Below are 27742 nucleotides of genomic sequence, written 5' to 3'. Positions count from 1 at the left end.
CGTCCTACTGAAAGCTGAAGTTTTGTTACTGAAATCCGTCTCTTCTAATTAAAATGTCAGCCTAATTATGATAGGGATTTCATCTGCAGGTTTCATCGCTGCAGTCGAGGGCAAGTTCTCAGAAAATGTCAACGGGTGACGTTTACGCACTCTCACATTACACTGTGATTTCATCTTATTCACATCTAGGAAGTCTTATCTCCACTTATTGAACATAGAGACTGCAAATCAGAATTGAAGTATCTTGCCCAGAGTTTCTCGGCAAGTAAGAACGGGTACGGCTTCAAGCCAGTAAGCTCCAAAGTCCTCACGAGCCTATTCAAAACCCAGCACGACCACAGCAGGCCTCTGAGTTGAGAGCCCTCAGCGAGAACACGGTCAGCATAGCGGGCGGACCGGCTCCCTAACTTCGGCAGGGGGCAGGGCAACACCGCCAGTCCCGGGTCGCTCGCGTGACGTCAACGCAGCGACTCGGAAGATTTCCCAGAGAGCTAGAGCTTCCCAGATCCCCGCGGGCGGCGCAGTGGGCTAATCTTTAAGGCCTTGTGGGTGACCGACTGCTCTTTAGCAGTGTGTGGCTAGGTGTCTTGGGTGGGCTGCCAGGAGGTTTGGACGGGCTCGGATCTCCTGCCCACCCCTCAAGGCCTTCAGAATGGGGGGTGGCAGGAGCTTGAGTCCGGCAGGGGATTGTGTGAAGGAGGCAGGGCACCCCGAGACCTGGGGCTGGTTGTGCACCGGTTGTCCCAGCTTCAGGGCGACCGCTTGGCCTCTGATTTGAATCAGTGGTGTCTGGCGGGTTGGTGTCGTGCAAAGACTAAACCGATCTGTGTGATGTCCCCTGAGTCGTCCAGCCTTGGATCCCCTGCTCCTCCTTTGGAAATAATCCTGCCCTGCCTACTTGGTAGCTGGTTTCAAAGAGCGAATGAGAAATTGTTTGGGAAGCTATAAAGTGCATTGTTTTTAAACGTAATTAATAATGTAAGTTAAGAAGTTGGTGGGTACAGGGTTACGAGTTTCTAGATTACTTAACTTTCTTTAAAATACCAAGTAACCTTGGAAGAATCCCCAAAGCAAGAGAATTTGATGACACTCCTGTGATGACTAAGTAGCAGCTTCTGCAGTTGTAAAGAAAATAGTATCTTAAACTTAATGATCTCATTACTTACGAAATCTGTTTACCAGATTTTGCTTTTGTTTTTTCTTCTTGAAAGATCCAAGTCAGGCATCCAATAAGTATAGAATTCTTTGTTGGAGAGAATGTATTTGATTTAGTTAATGAAAATGAGAACCTTAAACAATAGATTTTGCATTAATTCTCTGGGGCAACCACTGGGAAACTCAAAAGTAGAAAAACATCTTAATCGAGTAGTTTTGTGTGGTGAGTGCTGTAATTTGTCATAAAAATGGCATTGTTAAAAATTCTCATCTGAGGATATGTTTATGAGGAGAGAGAGGTGAAAGGTGGAGACAGGTGAACGATGTGAGAGAGGTTACCACCTGAATGAGCACCCAACCAGGATAGAATCCACAGACCTTTTGGTGTATGGGAGGATACTGCAACCAACTTAGCCACCTAGTCAGGTGGCATTAAAAAAAACACTTCACTTTATAATTTTGCTCCTTACTTTGATGTTGAGTAATTTTAGAGTATAATCTATTGAGTAGATTGTCCTCAAATGAGAAATTAACTGCTATATGTGTTTTGGCATTAAATTTTTTTTTTGCATGTAAAACTACAAACATTTTGTAAACTACAAACTTTTGTAAAAATGCTTTAGTATAATACATTCTATAGTTTAGGCAGTTTGTTTTTTAGATTTGGCAGAGAGTAGCAGAAGGTATCCTTAGGCCCTGTTGCTTGGAAAGAGGTTCTTCCTCATAATCTGAGTGCATGCTATGGTAAGTCTTCCTAATATTTTACAATGATCATTTGTATGTGTAAAGGAAGCTTAAAATTTTTACCCTGTGCATCACAAAATCGTATTTGTAGAAATGCTTACTAAAAGGAATACTGTTAAGTACTAAAGATACCTTAAAATTTTAAGCATAACATTTCCTAACCTTATGGGTCTCAGCAGTTGTAGAATCATTTTGCTCTCTGTAGGAATATTTTATCAATGTTCTCTAATTGATAGTAAATGACATGGATGAAAATGTATTTTGAATCAGGAGGAAAATCAATAAGTATGAAAACTTTAAAAACTCGAATAACTAAAATCTTATTTACCTTGAAACCTGGAAAGTAGGCTTTAAAAAAATCACTTTTACCTTCAAGGAAATACTAGTAATTTTGAGTTTTTAAAAAGTTAGTGGTTCCTAAAATTTCTTTGATGAGTTTCAAATATTTTTATTTAATCTGCATTGAGAAGCCCTGAGAACATTGTATTGATATGGTGTTTTATTGAGTTGTGGTACTACATTTAGAGTCTAAATTTAAGTAAATTTATTGGCAATTTAAATATCAAATAGAATATAAAAACTTACTTCTTAACAATTATAAAGTGACTAGATGTGACTTGTGTAAAGTATTATATTAAATAGTAATTAGCATAGTTTATATATAGTGGATTAAAAATGGATGGATTGTGGGTAGAATTTTTTTCTATCAAAGGTTGATTTTGTTTCCTCCTAAATTCAGTTACTAAACCCAGACTTTATTTGCATTAGTCTTTTCAAAGTAACCATACAGGTTTTTAACCACTTTATCTGAGTCAACTTGTAACAATACTGAAGACAAAAATTAAGCATGTGGTGCTTTAATTTGGTTTTATTGGTTAACTTTATATATATGTATATATATATAATATGTATATTTTTACATTGTTGTCAATTGATAGAGAATTCTACATTTCTACCTGTTTTTGTCCTCATCTGTGTATATTACCACCCCCCTCCCAGATTTTCTTCCAGCTCTGACCCAGCATTGAGGTGATTGTATCATTAATTTTCAACATCATTTTTCTCAGCGAAGTTACCATAGACAGTTCATAAGTTCAGAGATTCATTAATTGTATGCCTTTGACACAGTTATTTTTATGAAGAGTGACTGTACGGAAGTTTCTCTTTCTCCGTCTCTCTCTACCAGGCTCCCTGAAACTCCCTATCTTCGTAACACTTCTCCTACCAGTGATGTTTAGATCAACTTCAGTGAAATGACTCTTCAGGAATTGGTGCATGAGGCTGCCTCCATTTATTCCAATAAAGTAGCTGTATGTTTTGATGACTGTAACAACCAACCTCCAGTTTATTACACCTACAAGACTCTGGTTAATACTGCTTCTGAATTATCAGATTTCCTGCAATTACACTGTGACTTCCAAGGAATTCGAGAAATTGGTCTCTACTGCCATCCTGGGATAAACGTACCCTCTTGGATTTTAGGGTAATATGTTTTAGAACAAAAAATTAGATGTTATTCTAACCTACTTTATGATGCTTTAATACATAGAATATATTGCAGGTTATTTTTCTCTTTACTATTGGATTTTTTGGTATTAGTTTGTATATTCTAGAGAGGCTAAAGGAGATCATATTTCCCCTAGGATTACTTTAAATTAATTCATCTGGGCTTATTTAGGAGAGACTAGAAGTTTTCACTAATAGTAGAACATTTAAATATTTCCAAAATATAAGGTCTTCATTTGTCTGCTAAAGGAAAAGTTACAAATTCTATTGCTAGATAAAACAAAACACGTATTTCAGAAATATTATGACTTTTTTTTCCCTTCTAAGACTGAAGGCTTAAGTATTCAAGTATTCAATAAGTGAATGAATAAATAATTGAGAGTTTTGCATAATACTCCCTAAAAATTGAGATATCAGTTGAGGAAGGTGCTAATTCAAACAAGTATTTGCAAAATGTTCAATTATTTAAGTTGTTCTAAAATATTATTCTTATGTAGTGATTTCTATATTAGGGTTCTGCAGTAAATACAAGCTGTAAAGAATTAGACAAGTTGATACTCCTCTCATAGTATGTGTGTTAATAGTTTAACTGTATAAATGTAAGATAAAAAAAGTTTAAAAATTTTTCATTAATGTTCTTTTCCCTTTTAAGGTATACTGGTTTTGGTGAAATATGTCTTTTTAGTATGCAGATTACTAGAGTCCCTCTGCATACTAATAAGTTACATGTGGACATTCAGTTTATTTTATGTTAGTCTACACAGATGAGTAAATAAGAGTCTGCTACCTGTTTGGTATCTAGTAGTGGCCAGTTAACCTAATTTATTTTACTGTGATACATTAGCTTTTAAAATCTTAGATTTCTCTGTATAGTAATGAGAATTTAATGTAGCAAACACTCAGGATATTCACTTTCAAGAGTTAGATAAAAAATAACTACTTATAAATAAAAATGTATCAACAAAAACATTGGGAATTTCCGTTTATGGCAATAGTAAAGTACGTAGAAAAATAGAAATGCTTAAAGATTATTTTCAATATACACTGTATGCTAACTGTATACTTTGTCTCTTTAGAATTCTCCAACTCCCTGCTGCTTATGCTCCCATTGATCCAGATTCACCACCAGCATTATCAACTCATTTTATGAAAAAATGTAATCTAAAGTATATCCTTGTTGAAAAACAGCAAATTAATGTAAGTATATATATTTAAGTGTTCTTCATGTGTTATATTTATCTTTCATTTGAAGGGTCTCCCCTTAATCCCCTCTTGATTTCTAAAAACACTAACTCTGCAGGGTTTTTCAGTCTCAGCACTGTTGACACGTTGAGTTGGGTAATTGTTTTTTTGTGAGGAGTCTCCTGTACATTGTAGGATGTTTAGCAACATCCCTGGCCTCCAGCCACCAGATGCCAGTAGCACCCCCTAGTTCTGACAGCCAAAACTGTCTCCAGACATTACTTAATGTCTGCTGGAAGTGCTCTCCACACCCCCCCACCCCCCCGCCGTCTGTTGAGAAACGCTGCTCTGTGGCATGAACATATCTTCTGGCTTTATTATAATAATGTATTGTGCTTTGTTTTGAATTTCCTTTCTCTCTCCAAAGTTGTTTTTATCCTAGGAAAGTTTTATACTACTTGAAACTTTTATTTTTATATATTTATGGTAATTTACAGTGGTCAGAACCATTAAAGAATTATAAGCAAGCTTAGATTTTGAAAAAGAGGTTGGTACTTAAGTCAGACCTTTCTGGAAGATTACATTTATTACATTTAAAAACTTTCTGACTGCCAACCAAAGAGCTAGCCAAGAAACACAGCTGTAGGGGCAAGTGTTGGTGTTATATGTTCAGCAAGATGCAGCCCATATTGCATTTCTTATTTAGAGTCAGGTCACCTGGGAGGGCACTGGTGTGTGAAAGAAGCCCATGACAGGATTCTTGCCCTTCAGCTGTCTGTCATTTAGTTGGAGGGAAAAGGATAATACTCCCAAACCTGTAAGGTCTGCATAGTGTGATATTGTCCTAAGTGAAGTAAATGTAACCTGGTAGAGATAGAAAAATTTTAATAGTAGATGATGGTTTTTGAGCTAAGTCTTTAGAATATGTAGTTTCCTAGTTGTTTGACTATTAGAGGCCACATTACACCCTACCTGTAATATATATATACTAAACAAACAGAGAACACCGCAGACTTCTGGGTTTTGATGTTTTTTCTCTCATTTATACTGAATGAAGACTTAAGTTATATTTCATTAAGCTGCTTCTTATCAAAATAAAAAGGTATATTCAGAGGAACCTCACTTTGGACATGTACAAACTGAATTTAGCATCTTTTCATCCAAACTTAGTTCTGTAGTTCTATATTAATCTATGTCTACCAAATACCTAACTCAGAAACTCAATCTTCTTGGGGCTCACTCTTTCCAGAAAGTTACCAAGCCCTATTGATTCTTTGGTCATAGACCCTTTCTGTTCACTCTGGTGGCAACACATTAGTTCAGGCTCATATAGCATATCTGAATTGTTGCAAACAGTTCATTAAGTGGCTCTCACTTATCAGAGTCTTGACAGAATAAAGTGTAGTCTATGTGGTTTCCATCTTCAATTGGACCCCATCACTCACACATTAAGGTCTTAACTCCTTAGTGCTGACTATGCAGAGTTATTCAGGATTAGCATTTCCTGTTAACGGCACTACTCACCTTCCCCTTGCCCAATTCTGCAGCTTGTTGGAATGCTTAATATTCTCCACAACACCAGTTTTCTTGGGTTTTATACTCTGTATTGGCTCTTTATTTGAAGAAGAGCTACTTATAAACACAAATATTACATATGAAGCAGCAATCTCTGACCTAGGCAGTTAAGTTCAACTTCCTTTGTTCCCATTAACATTTTAAGCATATTTCCTTGTCGTACTTAGCACATTATACTGCAGTTGTATGTTTTTATATGTCTTTATTTTGAAAATAAAGACAGCACTTTACTCTTGGAGGTTTGCAATTTATTTTTTTTTTTAATCCCTGGGTGTATAGCGAGTTCTCAAAAAAAAATTTAAAAAGCCATAATGAAGCCCTGGCTGGTGTAGCTCAGTGGATTGAGCGCGGGCTGGGAACCAAAGTGTCCCAGGTTCGATTCCCAGCCAGGGTACATTCCTGGGTTGCAGGCCATAACCCCCAGCAACCGCACATTGATGTTTCTCTCTCTCTCTCTCTCTCTCTCTCTCTCTCTCTCTCTCTCTCTCTCTCTCCCCCTCCCTCCCTTCCCTCCCCAAAAATAAATAAATAAAATCTTTAAAAAAAAAAAAGCCATAATGAATGAGTAAATGAACACTTCTTATTACTTCTAGGTAAAAAAGAATGTCTTTTAACATATTGGAAAATTTTGTTCTTCCTTGAACAGAAATTCAGATCTTCCTATGAAACATTATTGAATACATCTGAAACATCTACAGTAGAACATAATGACCTAGTACTCTTCAGACTTCACTGGAAAAATGCTGAGGTGAGCTGGATGCTTAATATTAGCAAGGAAGAATCTGAAAAAGAAAAAATGGCAAACAGCATGAGCTCTGAGAACAGCAATGAAGGAAAGTCAGAGGAGCTCATGGATGCGAGGCTGAAGCATTGTTTAGCCTATGTTCTCCATACATCAGGCACCACGGGGATACCTAAGATTGTCAGAGTCCCTCATGCGTGCATAGTGCCGAACATCCAGCATTTTCGGTAAGTTCTGGCCTCAGAGTCCTTCTTCAGTACTTGTAGCCCCAGTGTTATTCAACCATACACGTTTTATGTGACAGCCCTTCATAAGGAGTGAAGACTCAGAGATGGCAGAACCTGTGCTTGCTTTTGTATCAGGTTGAACAAAGTTGTGTTCAAAAAGTGACTAAGCTATGTGGGTAGGCCATGGGAAGATAAGAATTATTTTATCAAGGTCTGTTTGTGTAGAATTCTCTGAGTCTCAACTTCTGTTCCTTAATGATAAGAATGTTACTTTCCTTCTGGTGGAGAGAGGACAGTCTTTCATATGGGAATTTCAGCTCCTGCTTTTAAGGGGGGCGGGGGGGGGGGAAGAAGATCAGATTGTTTTTCTTTTATATGCTGTTTTTCCAAGTGCCCTTAACTCAACTCCATCATGAAAAGGTTAAAGTTAGAGGGCTTATATACCTAATTTGTTAGAGAGAGGGGAGGGGAAGAAAAGGCTTCTGTGGGAAGAACAAGTATGCTGCTTTAGGAAAGACAGACAGATAAGAAACTTTGTAATAATGTTGGTTTGTGCTGATGAGAATAGTCTTTCCTGCCGTGGGCCATAAAACTCCCCTGCAGAGGGGATTATGGTAGTTTACTCTTTGTGTCCTTACTGGAAGTAAAAGCCACTCTGAAGGGAATTTATGGCAGCCTCGTTTCCCAAAAGCTGCTGCTATAGTCAGATAAGGGATGCTGGAAGAAGGCTTTGTTCCTGCATCTGTTGAATCTAAAATGTCTTGAGCTTAAAATACTCATACCAACTCTGGGCTTCTGAATGGGTCCCCACATCACCATACTTGAAGATATTTTGAAGGTAAGGTAATCCCTGCTTTTAGATAGGTTAGGTTTTATGTGTTCAAATTGAAGTAGTGCCACAGGCTCAACAATGACTGTCCATGCTCTGTATTATCCTAGGTACATACGTTCTGTGCTGCTTTTTGTTTAGCTACTAAGAAAATGTGCCAGATAGTCAGAGAAGGGAGTCAGAGGTCTCTACTAAGCATCACTGAATAAGTAGGATAGAATAGGCCCAGATTCCTCCCAGAAGGGAAGAACCAGGAGGATATATCAGAGATTTATTGCAAGGAATTTGTTTATGGTTGTACGGGCTGGCTAAGCAACACTGAAGTCCGCAGGGTAGACAGAAAGGGATGGTCTTGAGTAGGTGGAACCTCATGGGCATGCGCTTGTCCACATGCAACTTAGGAAAGAAGATCCACGGGGTAGGGAGAGTAATTGCAGACTCAGCTGCTGTTTTAGAGACTCTTCTCCAGAAGAGACCTAAACATAAAGGCCTTCCAACTGACCAAGTCCAGCCAACCCAGTATGAGATCTCTTTTGATTAAAGTCAAGCTGATCAGGAACTTTAATCATCAACAAAAATCCCTTCACAGCAGCACCTAGAATAGTGTTTCATTGAATAACTGGCCAAAAGTGGGTGTGCTACCAAATGCAACTGCCTCCCTCTGTCTTCTAGCTTTCAAAAGAGAATGAATACCCTTGTCTTCTACCCAAATGGAAAACATACTAGAAAGGGAATTCTGGGGACTGTAGTTCAGTCCAGCCAAGTTGGCACATCAGAAAGCTATCACAGATGATAGAATAAGTCATAGTAAAAAAATAATATATTGCTTTAAGTGGCTGTTAATCCTTACATTTATAAAGAAGAGTTCTAGAATTAATAGCACTTTTGTTGAATCTTAAGAGAGAGAGTAAAAATCTGGCTTTTATCCAAAAACTTACTGATCATAAATTCTTTGTTAGGATATGTGGTTCCCAAATGTTAGACGTTTCTTATAACTGCACTCTGTTTTGCCTTAGGGTACTTTTTGAGATCACACAAGAGGATGTTTTGTTTCTGGCTTCACCGCTGACCTTTGATCCTTCAGTTGTGGAAATATTTGTTGCTCTATCAAGTGGTGCCTCTCTGCTGATTGTACCAACTGCTGTCAAGGTGTTCCCATCAAAATTAGCTGCTGTTCTCTTTTCCCATCACAGAGTGACTATTTTGCAGGTACATTTCAGAAGCAAATGAAATGTTTAGTTCTCCATGATTCAATGCTTTAAGTGTTTTAGAAAATATTTTGCACTCCTGTAGTTCTTTATAATGGATTCATGATAATGTAGTTCGATTATCAAAGACTGTCCCTGATGAGCTCACTTTTCTTTTCATTTGTTTGCAAATGAAAAAAATATCAGTTAATTCTGCCTACAAAATTACTTTATTGTGCATTTTGTGTATACTGTAATAACTAGAGGAACCCGGCTTTCACTCAGACTTGTTGGGATAGGCTGCCTTGCCTGTCTTAGAGTTTAAGTTTATTGTATTTCACACTAAAACCTCAGTCAGTTAAATTATAATTGAGTTAGAAATTTAGATTTTCTAATTTTTACATTAGCATATTTAACCTACAGAAACATATTAAGTTTGGCATTTTTAAAAATTAAAAAAAATATATTTGAAAGTATGTTACTGGTACATAAGCCTTAAGATATTAATTGCAAGTAGTTAGATACTAGAGAGAAATAATAAAATTATGTGTCTATCATGATAAACTAAAAACACCAGGATTATATATAGCATAATGAGACTCAAGAGGATGTTAAATTTCTGCCCCAAAGACAAAATTTGATACCAAGTTTGTTTTTTTGGCAGTGTATTTTTCATCCTGAAAAATAAATAAACACACATACACACACATATATACATACACATACCTATACGTGTGTACATGTATACATATATACACACACACCTACACTTACACATTCACAGAATGACTCACCAACAGATAAGAATTTATTGATACTTAGCAGGCCATATTGCTATACTCAATTCATATATATATATAAACATATCTGTTGGTGAGTCATTTTGTGAATCTGGGCAAGATTTTAATATAGCTTTTATTTTCATATAAAATTAGAGGAACATATTTTTCAGGCAATGTTTGCAAAGTGCCATAATAGATTTGAGTGATAGTTACCAAAGGAATCAGGAGACTTTACTTCTATGTCAAGTCAGTGAACTATACCTCTTTATTCCAATCCTCTTGCTTAATGTTTTAGCATAATCTCAAATATATTTACCTTAGCAGTGGTTTTTAACTTTTTTGACATCATTGCTCTTTTTGAGAAACTGATACACGTTCACTAACTCTGTTCCCAGAACACAGCAAATTTGCATATAGTTTCATGGTGATTTTATTTAACTGACAATACTTATTTTGGAATATTATCCACAGATCACATTTGACTTTGAGTAAGAAACTACAGAAACTGACAGGTTCTTCTTTCCTTTGTATAAAACACATGATCTTTAATTAATTAATTAACTAATTAATTTTATTGTTCAAGTACAGTTGTTTCCATTTTCCCCTCACCACTAACCCCGCCCCCTCATGTTGTCAGGGTTCATCTTTTACTTCCAAAGTCAGATTTCTTATTAAATGATATGTAAGTCCTCAAGAATTTGTGTGTGTTTAAAAAGAGCTCCCTGTACAGATTTTGTTTATAAATAATAACCTTACCCAAATATAATTTGATACTAAGCAAGGATCACAGAAGCTTAAAGAGAACACATGCTACTAAGATTTTGAAAGTTGGAAAAAATAGAACATGTTGAGTTATTGTGGAGGAGAAAGGCCCCAAAGTGAAATGGATTGAGCTTTTGAGGAAATTAAGGATCTGTTCTATTTGTTTCAGGAGTAAGGAGTTTCTTCTCTTGGGAAGAAAGGCCCAATTTTTCGTTCCTTACAAACCTAAAATATATTTGGGTATGTTTTGTTTACTTTGGGTAACAAAAGTTGTATTATTTATACCTTTTAAAAATATTTTTATTTATTTGTAGAGAGAAGGAAAGGGAGGGAGAAAAAGAGGGAGAGAAATATTAATGTGTGAGATGATCAGTTGTCTCTTGCACGCCCCCAACTGGGGACCAGGCCTGCAACCCAGGCATGTGCCCTGACTGGGAATCAAACCAGTGACCTTTCAGTTCACAGGTCCGAGCTCAATCCACTGCACCACACCAGCGAGGGCTATTTGTACCGTTTAATTAGAGAGGCAACTACGAGAACTAACAAGTTGGCCAAGATTGGAGGATATAGGCTCAATATACAGAATCAACGGTATTTCTACATAATAGAAAGAAAACCCCCAAAATTAAAATAATAAAATAATTATATTCACAATAGCATAAGAATAATAAAACAGGAATAAATTTAAAGAAGAGCAAAACTTGAACAGTGCAAACTATAAAATATTGTTGATGGATATTGAAGAGCTAGTTGGTGGCATGCAAGAAGTTGCCAACTAATGTTTCTCTCACATTGGTGTTTCTCTCCCTCTCTTTCCCCCTCCCTTCCCCTCTCTCTGAAAATAAATAAATAAATAAATAAATAAATCTTTATTAAAAAATTGAGGGGCTAAATACATGAAGAGATGTTTTATGTTTATGGATAAGAAGTCTCAATAATGTCAAGATTACAGTTCTTCCCCACATTGATCCATACATTAAATATGGTCCCTATCAAAATCCTGGCAGACTTTTTTGGGTAGAAATTGATAAGCTGATCCTAAATTTTATGTGGAAATGTAAAAGCCATTCATAAACCATGCCATGGAATACAACTCAGCAATAAAAAGTCATATGATCTGAGTGTATCTATCCACCACTCCTAAATTCACATTAGTGTGATGGTATTAGGAGGTGGGACCTTTGGGAGAGCTTCGGTCAGGAGGATGGAGCCTTATGAATGGGATTAGTGCCCTTGCAAAAGAGATCCCACAGAGCTCCCTAGCCTCTTCTACTTTGTGAGGACACAGCAAGAAGGCTGTCACTAGAACCCACCCATGCTGACACCCTGGTTTTGGAATTCCAGTGTCCAAGAACTGTGAGAAATAAATGCCTGTTGTTCATCATCTATCCAATCTGTGGTATTTTGTTACAGTAGCCTGAACAGAGTAAGTAAGACAAAAAGGAGTAAACTATTGATACACACAAATTAGAATAATCATGAAGTATTTGAGTGAAAGAAGCCAGATCAAAACAGAATACATGTTGTATGATCAAATTTTTAGAAAATCTAGAAAATTCCAGCTGATCATAAGTGACAGAAAATAGATCAGCACGTGTCTAGAGAAGGGGTTCAGTTGGAGGGAAGAATTGCAATGGTGTATAGGTAATTTTAAGGGTGATGAGTATGTTTATTTGGATTGTGATGGTCTCACAGATTATATTGTAAAATTTATATTCTATACCTTAAATATGTACAGTTTATTGTATGTCAGTTGTACCTCTATAAAGCTGTTTTTAAAAATATTCATATTGTTTTCTTTAAGCATCTTTTTTACCCCTTTTATGTACTTTTTACATAGAGATAACGGGAGAGGGGGTGTAAATTCTAGATTTTGTCATTTTTATCTTGAAACCTTTTTGTCTAGACTATATAATGAAACATAACTAATATTTTTCTCAAGTTTTTTGCTAAAGCAAAGTTGATACTCACTTTCAGAAGATAATGTTGCTCCAGGAGTTTTCAAAATATGATTTGCCATTTAATAAACATAGTCTTAATTTCCTTGTGGGCTCCCAATGTTAAGCTTTGAACCAATTATTGCAGTGTTTACCTTTTAAAGAAATGAAGGGGAAAAATAAATTATTTTTAATGTTTCTACAGGCAACCCCGACATTGCTTAGAAGATTTGGATCTCAGCTTATTAAGTCAACTGTTCTATCAACCAGTACTTCTCTTCGAGTACTAGCCCTTGGTGGTGAAGCATTTCCATCACTGACTGTCCTCAGAGGCTGGAGGGAAGAGGGCAATAGAACACAAATATTTAATGTTTATGGTATCACAGAGGTATCAAGTTGGGCGACTTTTTACAGGATTCCAGAGAAGATTCTTAACTCTACTTTGAAGTAAGAGTTTTAATAACTAAATAGGGGAGAATGAAACTATTTTTCCAGTATCTTAACACTAATAGAGCTTTTGATAGTCACTGGGGTAATAATTTTAGAACACTATTTAATCTAGAATTTTAAGCTGAGAATCCAGAACCTTTCTTATTATAACTGGTGCTACAGATCCTGCTAGAACTTTTTGTGACTTAACAGCAACAAATAACATGATAACTTTTTCATCTGACCTTTTCCTCTTGGTAATCTTTGAATTATAGCATAACAAAAAATATTTTGTTTATTTGATACAATGTGATTTAAATACATTGGAAAATATTCTATTCAAATGAAAGATGTTACATCTGGTTTGGATTGTTGTGTTTTCATAGATGTGAATTGCCTGTACAACTGGGATGTCCATTGCTTGGAACAGTAGTTGAAGTCAGAGATACTGATGGTTTCAGAATTCAAGAAGGCAATGGCCAAGTATATTTAGGTTGTTTTCTATTCATTGATTGGGATTTTTTTTTCAAGAAAAAATGAATGTTAATTTTATTTTTCCCTAGTTTTTCTTCTATCTAGTGTTCTTTTCAGTGATGATAATTTTAATCTCATCTTCACAGTGAGGAAACATTTAATAAGTTACTGTAATTGTTAGAGATAACAGAGGCTAACACTCTAAGGAAGTTGGACCTTTATATTTGTAGCCAAAACTCTATTTAATCAGTGTTCTAAGAATTTTTAAAATCACATTTGTTTTTAGAAATTTTTTTACCCTTATTTTACTTGAGGTTAGTATATCTAATTTTCTAATATTTAAAAGTGAGCCCACCTTTCTTATAAATCTGAAACTGAGTAACTGAACATTTGGAGATATTTTGATTTGAAGGTTTTTAATATGTTTTCCATGGATTTTTTTTATTACACTGATGTTTATATCTTGTGCAGGTGGCAGAAACAGAGTATGTTTTCTCGATGGTGAGATGACAGTAGCACTCGGCACCATGCGAGCCACAGGAGACTTCGTGACTGTGAAGGATGGCGAGTTATTTTTCTTGGGACGAAAGGACAGTCAGATCAAACGTCATGGCAAACGTCTGAACGTTGAACTTGTGCAACAGGTAGAAGTATTTAAATTAAATACTAAAATATCTATTCACATATGTGTGTATTAGAGGCAGCCACCACCAGTTTTCTATGCCAAGATTCTCTATCAGTGTCTTTGAAGCCTAAGATTTGGATATTAGTGATGAATTATAATATAAGGTAGGGATAATTCAGTGTGCTCTTTATTCCTAGCACGAAGAGATAGTTTTTTTAAAAACAAGTAACAAAATGGATTTTGATAACTGAAAATTGGTTTATTTTGCTGTAAAAGCAATTATTTTTGAAAAATATTAACCTGTGTATTGGCAAAAAGAACAGTCTTTTGAAATATTTAGTGTATTGCACAATATAATTTGACTGTGTTGATTTCAGACATAATGAGTTTGAGCATTTAGGAAGTTTGTTTTTAAATGTCCTCACTGGCAAATTGGGATGATCTCTCTCATAGGTTGCTGAAGGACTTCAGCAAGTGGAGTCCTGTGCAGTCATATGGTATAATCAGGAAAAAGTCATTCTGTTCATCGTGTCCAAAACTGAGTTAGTAAAGGATGACATCTTTAAAGAACTGGAGAAACAGCTTCCAAGTCATGCAGTCCCAGATGAGCTTGTGCCGGTTGATTCTCTGCCATTCACATCTCATGGTAAAATAATTTGAAGCAGATATGTTTTAGTGTCAAATGATACTAATTGTATTCATAAATAGTGTAAAGGACATGCAGATCCTTCTTATAAGTACTGTATTTTGCCGTGTATAATGTGCACCCACAGTTTTCTGCACATTATACACAGTATTGTTATACCCATGGTATGTAATCATCATACCCATATATAACACATACCCTTATTTTTCCCTCAAAATTTTGGGCAAAAAGTGACATTATACATGTTAAAATACAGTAATATGGAATATATTGTGGTAGACACTCTGTTAAATGCTTTGTGTGATTAACTCAGTTTATCTCCAGAAGATCTTGTGAGTAGGTATTATTATTCCTATTTGAAGATGTGGAAAGTAAGGTTTAAAGAGATTAAGTAATTTTTCTAAGATTACATTGCTGGTTAGTGGTAGAGCTGCAATTCTGTTTAGGATTGTTTGACTTCAAAACATTTGCTCTTAGGCCCTGGCTGGGTCGCTCAGTTAGAGCATCGTCCTGACATGCCAAGGTTGTGGGTTCAGTCCCTGTCAGGGCACATGAACATACAGCAGCCCGTGAATGCATAAATAAGTAGAACAACAAGTCAGTGTTTCTCTTTCTCTCTCACTTCCTCTGTATTAAAAAAAATCAGCCCTGGCTGGCATAGCTCAATGGATTGAGCGCGGGCTACAAACCAAAATGCCACAGGTTTGATTCCCACTCAGGGTACATGCCTGGGTTGCAGGCCATGACCCCCAGCAACCGCACATTGATGTTTCTCTCTCTCTCTCTTTCTCCCTCCCTTCCCTCTCTGAAAATAAATAAATAAAATCTAAAAAAAAAAGATCTTTAAAAAAATCAATAAAATTTTCTCTTAATTACCATATTATATTGCTTTCCCAATTTCATCTTTATTTAATATTTACTTCAAAATGTAATAATTTCCTTAACTCTTAATAGTACCATGTCTTTAACTCTTTAATTAGAAACATTAGCTAATCCTCTTTTCTTATCTGTATCTGTATAATTATTACCCATTACATTCTTGGTAGGATGGGACTGCTTTCTTTAGAATTGATTATCTATGACAAACTATGTAATAGATTTTCTAACCCTTACACTGAAAAATGTGTGTATTCTTGTGACTAACAAAAATAGAAACGGTTTGAGCTGAAATTTAAAAGTTATTTCTTTTTTATATTAAGGCAAAATTGATGTTTCTGAGTTAAGCAGAATTTATTTAAACTACACAAACTTGAAGTCTGAGCATAAGCTCAATGGAAAAGAGGAACTTTGGGAAAAATTACAGCATTTGTGGAAGGTACAACTTTTAAGATATAAACTTATTATTGTAAAGAGGTCGTTTAATATCTTTAGGGAATGATATCATCCTAATAAGTCCAATAAAATTTTCATAGAATGGTACTGCTGCCCATGTGATAAGGGGTACAGCTTCGTTTATTCAATTTCTATTAAAATAAGGGTTAAGTTCTCTGCTGTGAGATTAAATTAAGCTCCCTATAAAGCAATTTACTGGAAGTGAGGTAGTCAAAAAAGGCACAAGTGCACAAAACCTGTCTTGACGTAACTTATCCCTAAGAGGGCCAGTGGAGTGTAGTAATGCCCTTGTCACAGTTAGGAAAATAGCCAAATCTCGCTGTACCATAATCTGTGGTATAAGGGGGTACATCATTATTCCAGAAGAACTTTCAGCTACAACACATATTTCTGCTTAAGGGAATTTATATATTATATGATATACATCTCAAACAATTTTTAGAATTTATTTTGAAATATATATGTGTTTTTTATCATAACCATAGGTCAGTACAATTTTTCTTAGATAAAATGTGGAGTTTTTTAAAGGGTCCTGAAAAGAGGGTATAATTGTACAGTCTTGTCTGAAAATAAAGGGTATCCAGATAAAAGTCTTAATCTACTTCATTTTTGAATTTTCGAAAATGATTTTGGTTTGTATGAAGCAAATGAAGATAAATATTATTCCCATATTATAGAAATACCAGAAATTAGTAACTTGAGGGCTTTATAATTAGGAAATCAAATGTTTTTATAATTCCATTCCCTACTTTATGGTTAGGAAAACTGCTCTCTAAAGAGAAGTGTAATGTGAATTTTACAGTGAGTTCGTGGCAAAATTGGTAGCATAGAGATGGTTTCCTTTATTATAAAGAAAATAATTTTAAAATGTATTTTAATTATTAAAAACTTTTTTGTCTTATGTTTATATCATTACTGTAGGTGCTGTTATCTCTCCATATACTCCCTGTAAATGTTGAATCTAAATATTTTGATTTTAGGCCTTTATTTCACCATATTTCTCCCTTTTCTTATCTGTAGTCTATTCTGAGTCTCTCAGAAGATTCTTTGAAGGTTCCAGATGAGTCCCTCTTCTTAAACAGTGGTGGAGATTCCTTAAAGTCTGTACGGCTCCTCAACGAGATTGAAAAACTTGTTGGCATGTCGGTACCTGGGCTCCTGGAAATTATTCTCAGCAGTTCCATTTTAGAGATTTACAGTCACATCCTTCAAGCAGTGTTTCCAGACGAAGATCAGACGTTTAGCAAGAATTATGCCACAAAAAGAAAATACAGCGACATTAATCAAGAAGAAACTAGTGGAGAATCTTTACATCAGAAATCAGTTGTGCCTTTAAATTTAGACAACAAGATAAATGCTTTTATTGCACTGAGCAGAGGGAGTCAGATATTGCCTCTGAATGCTGCTGGGTTTTTATCTAAGTTAGGACATTGCCCTTCAGCCTGTTCTTCTGATTTAATTTCACAGCCTAATGTTCAAAAAGTGCAAAGCTTAAGTCCTCCAGCTTGTATTGGGATGTCAAAAGATTCAACCTGTGCTGAAAAAGTTTATGAAGATGAAACTCCTGTGATAGGGGCTGAGACAATGGAGTTACGTGTGAGGTGGAGGTCAGACACAGGCAAATGTGTAGACGCTTCGCCTCTGGTTGTAATACCTGCTGTTGAAATGTCATCTGCAACTGTGTACATCGGCTCCCATTCTCATAGAATGATGGCGATTGACCTTTACTCCGGGAAGGTGAAATGGGAACAGATTTTGGGAGATCGAATTGAATCCTCGGCATGTGTATCTAAGTGTGGAAACTTTATTGTAGTAGGTAAGTTTCTGAATTTGAGGTTTACAAAGTTATATTTAATTATTATACAATAATGTAGTTAAGACTAAGTTAAATAAAAAATAAAAACTTGCATATGGTGGATTGGGCTGTCAAAGAATAATGGTTAACCATGTGATTCTCAGTGTGAGCCATGGGGTAGAGTCTCTGGACCTGACCTTAGCTCTAAAGCTGTTACCAGCTCTGCGACCTTTGACAAGTTGCTGAATCTCTTAGAACTTCAGTTTTCTCTTGAATTTGTGGACACAGTAAATTAAACATGTTGCTGCCTCACAAATTATCCCAAAATGTAATGGTTTAGAGTAGCATATTTATTAAATCTCACAGCTTCTGTGAGTCAGGAATTCAGGAGCAGCTTAGCTGGAAGTTCCAGCTCAGGGTCTTTCATGTGGCTGCAGCCCTCTGAAAGCTTGACTGGGGCTCACTCACACTGCTGCTAGCAGGAGGCTGTAGTTCTTTGCTGGATCTTGGCAGGAAGCTTCAGTTTCTGCCCACATGGGCCTTTCCTTAAGCTGCTTGAATACCCTCACGCACGGCAGCAAACTTTCCTCAAGAGTAAGAGATTCAAGAGAGAAAGGAGGGATGCAGTGGTTTTATGACTTAGTCTCTAGAATTGCATACCATAATTTTTGCTTTATTCTGTTCATTGGAAGTATCTCATTAAATCTGGCCCACACTCAAGTGGGGCTCGGGGAGAGGGGAGGGGAGTGGGGGTGGAGGGATTAGGCTCTTGAAAGGAAGAGTATCAGATAATTTGTGGACAAAATTTAAAACCACCACAATCATAATAGAGCTTTTGAGAGGACTAAATGAGATCAGTGCTTGTGAACGTCTTAGTACATTGCTAGGCACAGACTGAGTGCTCATTAGGTATTAGCTGCTACGCAGTTTCATTAAGAGTGGGTGACTTTTACTTAACTAGGGCTGGGGGGGTTCAAGTGTGGTGCCTCTCCGTTTTACTTCCCCAACTGCATTAGGTTTCATTTTGCATGTTACAGAATCTTTTCATCAAAACTTTTCAACCTAAGTGTGTAGAAATACACCTCCCTGCTTGTGCTATTCTAGCTGGGATCTACTTGAATCTGTGTTTGATCCTTCCCTTTCAAACACCTACATTTTGAAAATTAAACTATAGGAAACTTGCAGTTACACATGTGAGTGATCATGAGTAATCCCCATCCAGGGAAGTCGGCTCATTGAGGTTACTGTCAGCATCCCATGTCTACACTGAAAACTTATGGTACATGGTGGTCGCTTAGTACTTTAAACAAGACATTTCTCTTTGCAAACTGCTCTCTGGCTACAAGCAGTAACTGCTAGGAAAAAAACAAAACGAAACAAAACAACCCAGCACAGCAAGTGTTCTGGAAATTGGGCTTCAAGTGAGCAGCAGTGGTTAAAACCATAGGTGGAAACAGCTAGTAGGGGTGTGCTGCCCACGGCCCACAGGCTGCATGCAGCCCAGGATGGCAATGAATGTGGCCCAACACAAAATTGTAAATTTACTTAAAACCTTTTTATTTATTTATTTTTGGCTTCTCAGTTTTCCTCAGTGTTTGTGTATTTAATGTGTGGCCCAAGACAACCCTTTTTCTTCCAGTGCGGCCCAGAGACACCGAAAGGTTGGACACCCCTGGTAGAGAGTGATGGGCCAACGCCCAAATTCAGCTTCCCCAGGGAACTTGAGTGATCCTTGCTTTCTGGATTTTGGCCGTCCCCACTTCCACCTGGGATATTTTGGCTACGCCAAGTCAGGGGCTCCTCATCCGTACCAGCAGTGTGGGAGAGGCAGTCCAGTGTCGCTGGAAGAGCACAGGCTCTGGAGCTGGATTTCTTAGATTCAGAGTCTTCTCTGCCACGTGTTAGCTGAGTGGTTCTGCCCTAGTAACTCACTCTCTGTGCTGCAATTTTGTCATCTATAAAATGTTGCTGTAATGACACTTGCTTCACTGTGAGGGTTAAATGAGTTAATAGATATGAAATTCTTAGAATAGCACCCTTCACAAGGTGAACACCATTTTTGCACTGGGCGTTTATCTTGATTTTCACAACAACCCCGAAAGTAGGTAAATCTGCATCAGCAGAAAAATAATCTGAGGCTTAGCAACGCTGGCTAATTTGCTCAAGGGTAGCCATGACTAGATTTGAGTCCTGCTCTGTCAGAGCTTCTCTCCGCTGCAGCAGGCTTCACTGTTTCCTCATCGGTGGAACACTCCACAGTATTTTTTAAAATAAGGTAAGCCTACTAAGTAGGTATTTTACATAAGTGATGACTGTTCGGTTTCTGCTTTGCGTTGATGCAGTTTGAACCCGAGCTGCACGTAGACCCTAAGTACACATGAAGAGCATCGAATATCAATTGTCATGATTTAGGCTAAAGAATTATTTCCTAGAGACATCTAAATGTCACCTTTTATATTTTGTTTCCCAACAGGCTGTTATAATGGGTTGGTTTATGTTCTGAAAAGTAATAATGGAGAAAAATACTGGACGTTTACTACTGAGGATGCTGTCAAAAGCTCTGCCACCATGGACCCAGCCACAGGACTCTTTCACCTTGGCTCTCATGACCAGCACGCGTACGCTTTGGACATTTATGTAAGAATTTGCCTCATCAGTCGCTTACCTGGCAGAGTGTGAAACTGTCCCATGCACTTGGCGAGGGATACAGGTGTTAGCTATTTTCCAAGTTTAGCATGGTGATCTGGGAAGAATAAGGAGTTAAACAGTCATATCTTATGACATTTTTTTACTTCCTTGCCAAATCTTCACAAATAAATTTGCTACTCAAAGTTTTGGAATATAAAGAACTTAGAATTACTCTCCTGATAATAGCAAAGAGTCACAAAGAAAAATATCAGTAAGACCTGATTACATAAAAATTTAAAAAGTTAGAATTACAAAATTTAAAAGAAGTTGGGGGAAAAAATTGAAACTCATGTGACAGTTAAAGCTAACTTATATTTATGAGTGGAAAAGCAAATACAAGTTAAAATGAAAAACATAAAGACCTAGAAGATGATCTGACTTTGGGTGGTAGGCACACAATGCAGTATACAGATCATGAAAAAAAAAAGGAAAGAAAAAGGAAAATTAAACAAGGGACTCCAAAGAAGAAATGGTAGTAAATGTATTTAAATATTTCAATCCTTTAATAATCAGAGGAACGAATATTAAAAACTGTAGGAGAAACAAAGAGCATTAGATTAGAATGATGACGTTAAGTGCTGAAGGGAGTGATGGAAGGCTGTGACCAGTGAAGCGCCTGAGGAGAACAGTTTGGCCAGAGGTGACTATCGCATACCCTTTGATTCAGTAAGATTCTTCTTCTCGGAATCTGTCCTGGCAAAATAATCAGAAACATGGACAGATATGTGCACCAGGACGTTTCTTTCCAAGTTGTTTATAATTCCAAGGAACTAGATGCAAACAGTTTCCAATGATGAGGTAGAGAGATAAATTATTTTTTGTTCATATGGGGTATTATGTATTAAAGTAATATTTAAAGAGTTTTACCAAATAAGTGAGCCAGATTAGACACCAAGTATATATTCTAAATGATCTCGGCTATATTAAGCTCTGTGTGTATGTGCATATACCATTTATTACTTTTATATTAAAAATAAAAACTTATATTAGTTAAATGGACATAGCATGTATGAGACAGGATGTGTGAATTTGTTAACCACCAGCAGAAACCAATGAATTTGCTTGCTTATTTGCAGGAAAAGAAGTGTGTTTGGAAGTTAAATTGTGGAGGAACTGTATTTTCTTCGCCTTGTTTGAACTTGATTCCACATCACTTGTATTTTGCTACACTGGGAGGACTTTTACTGGCTGTAGATCCTGTAGGTATAAAATAGTGTATATTGATTCTATTACCTGTTTTTATTTAATATTCTTTTATTTTTACTTCGAATTGTGAACATCAGAGGTAGTTTCAGTTACATAGAACCCAGATATCATTGATCTCATTAAGAATATGGCATGAAGGCTAGAAAGATGAGTAAAATCAACTAAGCTGTACATGGCTTTTATCTCATTTTTAAGTTTACAGAATTTTCTCATTCACATTAGAAATTCGAATGGTCTAAGGATGGAAATTATGTGCTAGTTATTTCTTACCTGGTTGTGCTGCAAGTTTTTACCTTAGCTCTCATAAATAGCACTGGTTGATTTAATAGCTGTGCGTATGCACACCAGCTCCGCTGATAATCTCGGCCTGTCAGTAATGTCAGCATGTCACTGTAGCATTTCCTGACTTTTATAACTTTGCCTCCAGGAGACTTAGGAGTTTGTTTTGTACAGGGTAATTGAGTACAGTGATTGAAATGGGAGGAATTGCTTTCTGCCCATGACAGGCCACTGGGAACAGAGTCTGGAGACATTCCTGTGGGAAACCACTCTTCTCTTCTCCTCGGTGTTGCCTGCAGTATGTGTGCATTGGCTGTGTGGATGGGAATTTACTGTGTTTTACTCATTCTGGAGAACAGGTAAAATTTTCTAGTTCAGTTTCATGTATCTTTCTCAAAGCAGTAGGAATTGATGACAACTGAAGTCAAATTTTAAATGTCATTATTCAAGCTGTGTCAAAAACTAGTTCTGTTTTGTCAGGCCATGGGTTTCTTAATTTGTAAATGGTGCAATAGTAGATTCAAAAGATTCTATCCAAACATTGTTATACTTGTGCCATTCTCCTTTCCCCAATCTTGAAAAACTTTGCAGTTTTAAGCCAGTCTTATTTTAACTTCTGTTGAGGTTATGAAAATTTGAAGAAGCCCCTGTTTTTCCTATGAAAACAAAAATCTGTTGTGTAACTCACATTCCGTGGCAGAGATCCCATCTTTAGCTTCATGACTGGCAGGGCAGGCCCCTTCCGGGCCGTAGCCGATCTTTTGTTGGGAGCAGTGCCTGCGCTCCTTTAAGTAACCGCAAGTGACTGTCACTGGTGGCACACGTGCAGCCAGGGGTTTGATTTGGGGGATTGCCTTATGGACTTACAGGTGCCCTAGCTCCAACATAAGTTAGCCCATGGATGGCTAGATTCGATTCTGTGTGCTTTCATTCCACACTCACCCCTCATTGCCTAGCAGTTTCCTTTGCTCTGTGTGACAATCACTTTTTGATGAAATCTTTTATTTTGTTCGTATAATGTTTTTATTTTCAAAGTTCTTACTAAGAAGTAAGAGGTGGCAAATGCAATTACTCCTGTTTGTGTGGATGAACCATAGACAGAGTAGTGACTTTGTCCACGTCAGGGTCAGAAATGAGATTATAAGTCATATTTCATGAATATGCCCATTCTTTATTACATTTGTTTTTTATTATGCTGCTGTTAACAGTGTGCGTTTGTAAACACTACCTTAGACTTGTGCCTTTTCTTCAAAATATTGGCCAACAGGTTTTTCTCTAGTAGAAGCTTTGAAATAAGCAAATAGTATATATCCACACGTCAGACACACATCTCATAGCTTCTTATTTAAAGCTTTAAGTTATTGAATATGAATTCTTCCTTTCAGTCCACTTACTTCCTTCTCCCTGCATTAGGAGACTACAATGAGATATAGTTTTTGATAATATACATTGAAAACTCAGTGCAGTTTTATTTTTAAACTCAGTGTCTCTAAAAATGCTAGTAATAACTCTTGAATGGGGTTCAAATTAATTTTATTTAATATTGTGCGTAGCAACGACTCATGCAATAAGTATACATGGTGTATTTTGTGCTGGATTTTAACACTGGACAGAGGGTGCTACTTTCAGAAATACCCATGTTTTCTGTGTGTAGTTACCATTCAATAGCCTCCATCCCTTACATTTTATTAAGAATTGCATGAAGCCTTAACATACAGAATTGTTGAAATGAAATAAATGAGTTATTTTTGCCTTTTCACCCTTCAGGTTTGGCAGTTCTCTACCAGTGAGCCAATCTTTTCATCCCCATGTACCTCCGCATCAGAGCAAGAAATATTTTTCGGTTCCCATGATTGCTTTGTCTACTGTTGCAGTATGAAAGGTCACCTCCAATGGAAATTCCAAACTACCTCCAGGGTGTATTCAACACCATTTGCTTTCCATAACCACGATCGTAGCGATGACATGTTGCTGGCAGCAGCATCTACTGATGGGAAACTGTGGATACTGGAATCCAAGAGTGGACAGTTGCGAAGTGTGTATGAACTTCCCGGGGAAGTGTTCTCCTCTCCTGTGGTCTGGGAATCAATGCTTATTATTGGATGTAGAAATAATTATGTTTATTGTCTGGATATGTTGGGGAGCAACAAAAATAATCAAGTACAGTCTTTAACAGAATATAGCTGAGGTGTTTGAAAGTATTTATCATTATAAAAAGCATGTGGATAGTTTTATTGCATGATAAAGATTATATTTTGTTTAAGAAACTTGTCTATTACACTTTATTGGAGAAAAACCATGTTTTATTTCCTGTAGGAACAACAGATACTTTTTAAAGGAGTTATAAAACAAAACACATCAGTATATTTAATAGCACTTTTTAAAAATCAGGCTAGAGCTATTTGCTTTTTTATAGAAGCTCTCTGTGGAAAAAAGATCAGAATACACTTGGTGACTTAAAAACTTAGTCTCTGAGGTAATACACCATTCACTTATTTATACTGAGATTCACAACAAAAGATTAAAAAAAAAAGATTTTATTTATTCATTTACAGAGAGCGGGAAAGGGAGAGAGAAAGATGGAAACATCAATGTGTGGTTGTCTCTCGTGCACCCCCTACTAGGGACCTGACCTGCAACCCAGGCGTGTGTCCTCACTGGGAATCAAACCTGTGACCCTTTGGTTTGCAGGTCTGCACTCAATCCACTGAGCCACACCAGCCAGGGCCATAACACAACATTTTTAAAGGTAGGATCTATTCATCAAATCACATTCCTTATTGAGTAATTTTAATTTTTTAAATTGAATTGTTTTGGATAACATTGGTAAATAACATACATTTCAGCTGTACAACTTTATAATATGACATCTGTATAGTCTGTTGTGTGCTTACCACCTGAAACCTATTCTCCTCTCACCATATATTTGACCCCCTTTACTCTCTTCATCCTACCCTAAACCCCTTCCACTCTGAGAACCACCATTCTGTTGTCTATGAGTTTGTTTGTGTGTTGGCTTTGCTAGTTCATTTGTTGCTTTTGGTTTTATATCCCATATATGAGTGAAATCATAGAGTTCTTGTCTTTTTCTACTTGACTCATTTCACTTAGGATAATACTCTCAACTTTCATCCATGTTTGGTCAAATGGGACTATCCCATCTTTTTTTATGGCTCAGTAGTATTCCATTGTGTATATACACCACATTTTTTTTCAAATATAAGAGAGTTTATTTAGGAAGTTACAGAGGTAGGAAACGTGAGCTCTAGAAGAAACGGGCTGAGGAAACAAGTTGCAGAGGCAAAAGAAGGGCCCTTGGAACTTAGGAAAGTGTACTCCAAAAGAAGATTTGAGCGGGCATGCGCTGGGGGAGAGGAGGAGAGAGAGCACTATACGTACTGCATTTTTATCCAGACATCCTTCGAAGGAACCTTAGGTTGTTTTCACACCTTGGCTATTGTGAATCATACTGCAATGAACATAGGGTACATACGTCTTTACAAGTGTTTGCAAACTTTCTGGGAAGATACCCTGAAGAGGGATTGCTGGGTCATATGGTATCTATCTTAATTTTTTAAGGACCCTTCACACTGTTTTCAATTGTGGCTGCATCAATTTACATTCCCACCAGCAATGTGCAAGTATTCCATTTTCTCCACATCCTCCCAACAATTGTGATTTCTTATTGATAATAGCCATTCTAAAGGGTGTGAGTTGTGGTGCTGATTTGCATTTCCCTTACAACTGGTGATGTTGAACGTCTCTTCATGTATCTGTTGGCCCTCTGTATGTTTTCCTTAGAAAAGTGTCTATTTAGGTCCTCCACCCATTTTTGAATTGGATTGTTTTTTGTTGTTATTGAGTTGGATGAGTTCTTTATATTGGATATTAGCCCCTTATTGGAGGTGTCGTTTGCAAATATATCCTATTCAGTTGGTGGCCTTTTTGTTTTGTTGATGGTTTCTTTTGCTGTGCAGAAGTTTTTTAGTTTAATGTAGTCCCATTCATTTGTTTTTGCTTTTACTTCCTTGCCTTTGGGGGTCAAGTTCACAAAAGTCCCTCTGAGACCAATATCCATAAAGTTAGTGCCTGTTTTTTCTTCTATGTATTTTGTTGTTTTAGGTCACACATTTAAGTTTTAATCCATTTTGAGTTACTTTTTGTGTGTGGTGACAGATAATAGTCTAATTTCATTATTTTGCATGTGGCTTTCCAGTTTTCCCAACACCATTTATTGAAGAGGCTTTCCTTTCTGCATTGTATGTTTTTGGTTCCTTTGTCAAAAATTAGTTGCTGTTCTATGTGTGGGTTTATTTCTGGGCTTTCAATTCTGTTCCATTGGTCTGTGTGGGTTTCTGCCAGTGACATACTGTTTTAATTATTGTAGCTTGTAGTAAAATTTGAAGTCAGGGAGTATGATATCTCTGCTTTGTTTTTCTTAGGATTTCTTTGGCTATTTGGCATCTTTTGTGGTTCCATAAAAATTTGAGAATTTTTAAAAACTTTTTGAACAATGCCATTGCAATTTTGATAGGGATTTCATTAAATCTGTATACTGCTTTAGGTAACATGGTCATTTTAACTATGTTTTTCCTTCCAATTCATGAACATGAAATATATTTGTATTTCTTTGTGTCATCTTCAATTTCTTTCAACAATATCTTATAGTTTTCAGTGTATAGGTCCTTCATTTCCTTTTTTAAATTAAAAAAATGTTTTTAAACTTTTTTTCAAGATTTTATTTATTTATTTTTAGAGAGAGGGGAAGGGAGGGAGGGAAACATCACTGTGTGGTTACCTCTCACACCCCCCCACCAAGGACCTGGCCCACAACCCAGGCATGTGCCATGGCTGGGAATTGAAACAGCAACTCTTGGGTTCCCAGGCTGGCACTCAATCTACCGAGCCACACAAGCCAGGGCCATTTTGCTGTTTTGATTGGGTGCTTTCCACTGTTCTGTATTCTAGGTTGCTAATCCATTCGTATGTATTAACTAATCCGATATTGATTCTAATGTATTCTTCACTTTGGGTAATATATTCTTCATCTCTGATTGGTTCTTTGTGTCCTAATTCTTCTCTCTTAATTTCTCTATTCTATTCTCAAGTTTGTTGAGCATCCTTATGACCACTTATTTGAATTCTTTATCAGCACATTACTTATCTACATTGAGGTTTTTTTTCTTGTTTTTTCATTTGGGGCATTTTTGTTTTGTTTTCCCATTCTGTTTGATGCTGTTCCTATGAGTTAGATGAAATAGTTATCTTTCCCAATCTTGAAAAAGTGGCCTCGGTGTAGACTGTTGCGGGATGGTTGGGGCAGGCCTGTTGTAGTTGGGAACTGTGGTTCCCAGGGTGCCACCTGACCAGGCGTTGGTTCCAGGTGGGGCAGCCTGGTGTGTGCTCACTTCCTTACCCTTCTGATCTGGGGCAGGCTTCCCGGGTGCCCTCAGTGCACCCTGTCGCTTATTTGTTGCCTGAGCCTGGTCTGGGTGGGGCTGCTGAGTTCGCGTGTTGCAGTGCCTACTAATTTCACACTTACCCTGGATGAGGCAGCCCCGTATGCACACACAACAGCACTTTGCTGGTTTCACCCTTGCTCCAGGCAGGGCAGCCCTACATGCTCGCATAGCATTGCCA

At 37.0% G+C, this 27742-nt stretch overlaps 1 protein-coding gene across 3 annotated transcripts; it reads left to right on the top strand.

The window, feature by feature from the left end:
* Positions 1-506: 506 nt before the first annotated feature.
* Positions 507-24703, top strand: AASDH (aminoadipate-semialdehyde dehydrogenase). 3 transcript variants are annotated; one of them, XM_045834389.1, is made up of 16 exons: positions 507-978; positions 1817-1899; positions 3086-3382; positions 4482-4602; positions 6809-7131; positions 8977-9169; positions 12834-13075; positions 13444-13550; positions 14003-14175; positions 14610-14802; positions 16002-16117; positions 17155-17950; positions 20403-20566; positions 21694-21816; positions 22330-22461; positions 23870-24703. In XM_045834389.1, the coding sequence occupies exons 3-16, from the start codon at positions 3153-3155 to the stop codon at positions 24287-24289; spliced, it is 3333 nt and encodes a 1110-aa protein (XP_045690345.1). In that variant the 5' UTR covers positions 507-978; positions 1817-1899; positions 3086-3152; the 3' UTR covers positions 24290-24703. The 3 variants fall into 3 exon arrangements, with proteins under 3 accessions (XP_045690345.1, XP_045690346.1, XP_045690347.1); XM_045834390.1 differs by having other exon boundaries at positions 507-1378; XM_045834391.1 differs by lacking the exons at positions 507-978; positions 1817-1899; positions 3086-3382; ... (2 more) ...; positions 8977-9169; positions 13444-13550 and having other exon boundaries at positions 12966-13075.
* Positions 24704-27742: the final 3039 nt, after the last annotated feature.

The sequence above is a fragment of the Phyllostomus hastatus genome, unplaced genomic scaffold (genome assembly GCF_019186645.2).
Source record: "Phyllostomus hastatus isolate PE091 unplaced genomic scaffold, TTU_PhHast_1.1 phas_contig_196, whole genome shotgun sequence".
NCBI classification, from domain to species: Eukaryota; Metazoa; Chordata; class Mammalia; order Chiroptera; family Phyllostomidae; genus Phyllostomus; species Phyllostomus hastatus.
The sequence above is the reverse complement of the archived record's forward strand: the minus strand, read 5'-3'. Positions and strand labels throughout refer to the sequence as shown.

Excerpts from the sequence above, each read along its gene's own strand:
- AASDH (XM_045834389.1), top strand. The coding sequence starts at position 3,153 with ATGACTCTTCAGGAATTGGTGCATGAGGCTGCCTCCATTTATTCCAAT. Across the intron at positions 13,076-13,443 it reads ATTCTTAACTCTACTTTGAA|ATGTGAATTGCCTGTACAAC; the intron begins GTAAGAGTTTTA and ends GTGTTTTCATAG. Across the intron at positions 17,951-20,402 it reads TGGAAACTTTATTGTAGTAG|GCTGTTATAATGGGTTGGTT; the intron begins GTAAGTTTCTGA and ends GTTTCCCAACAG.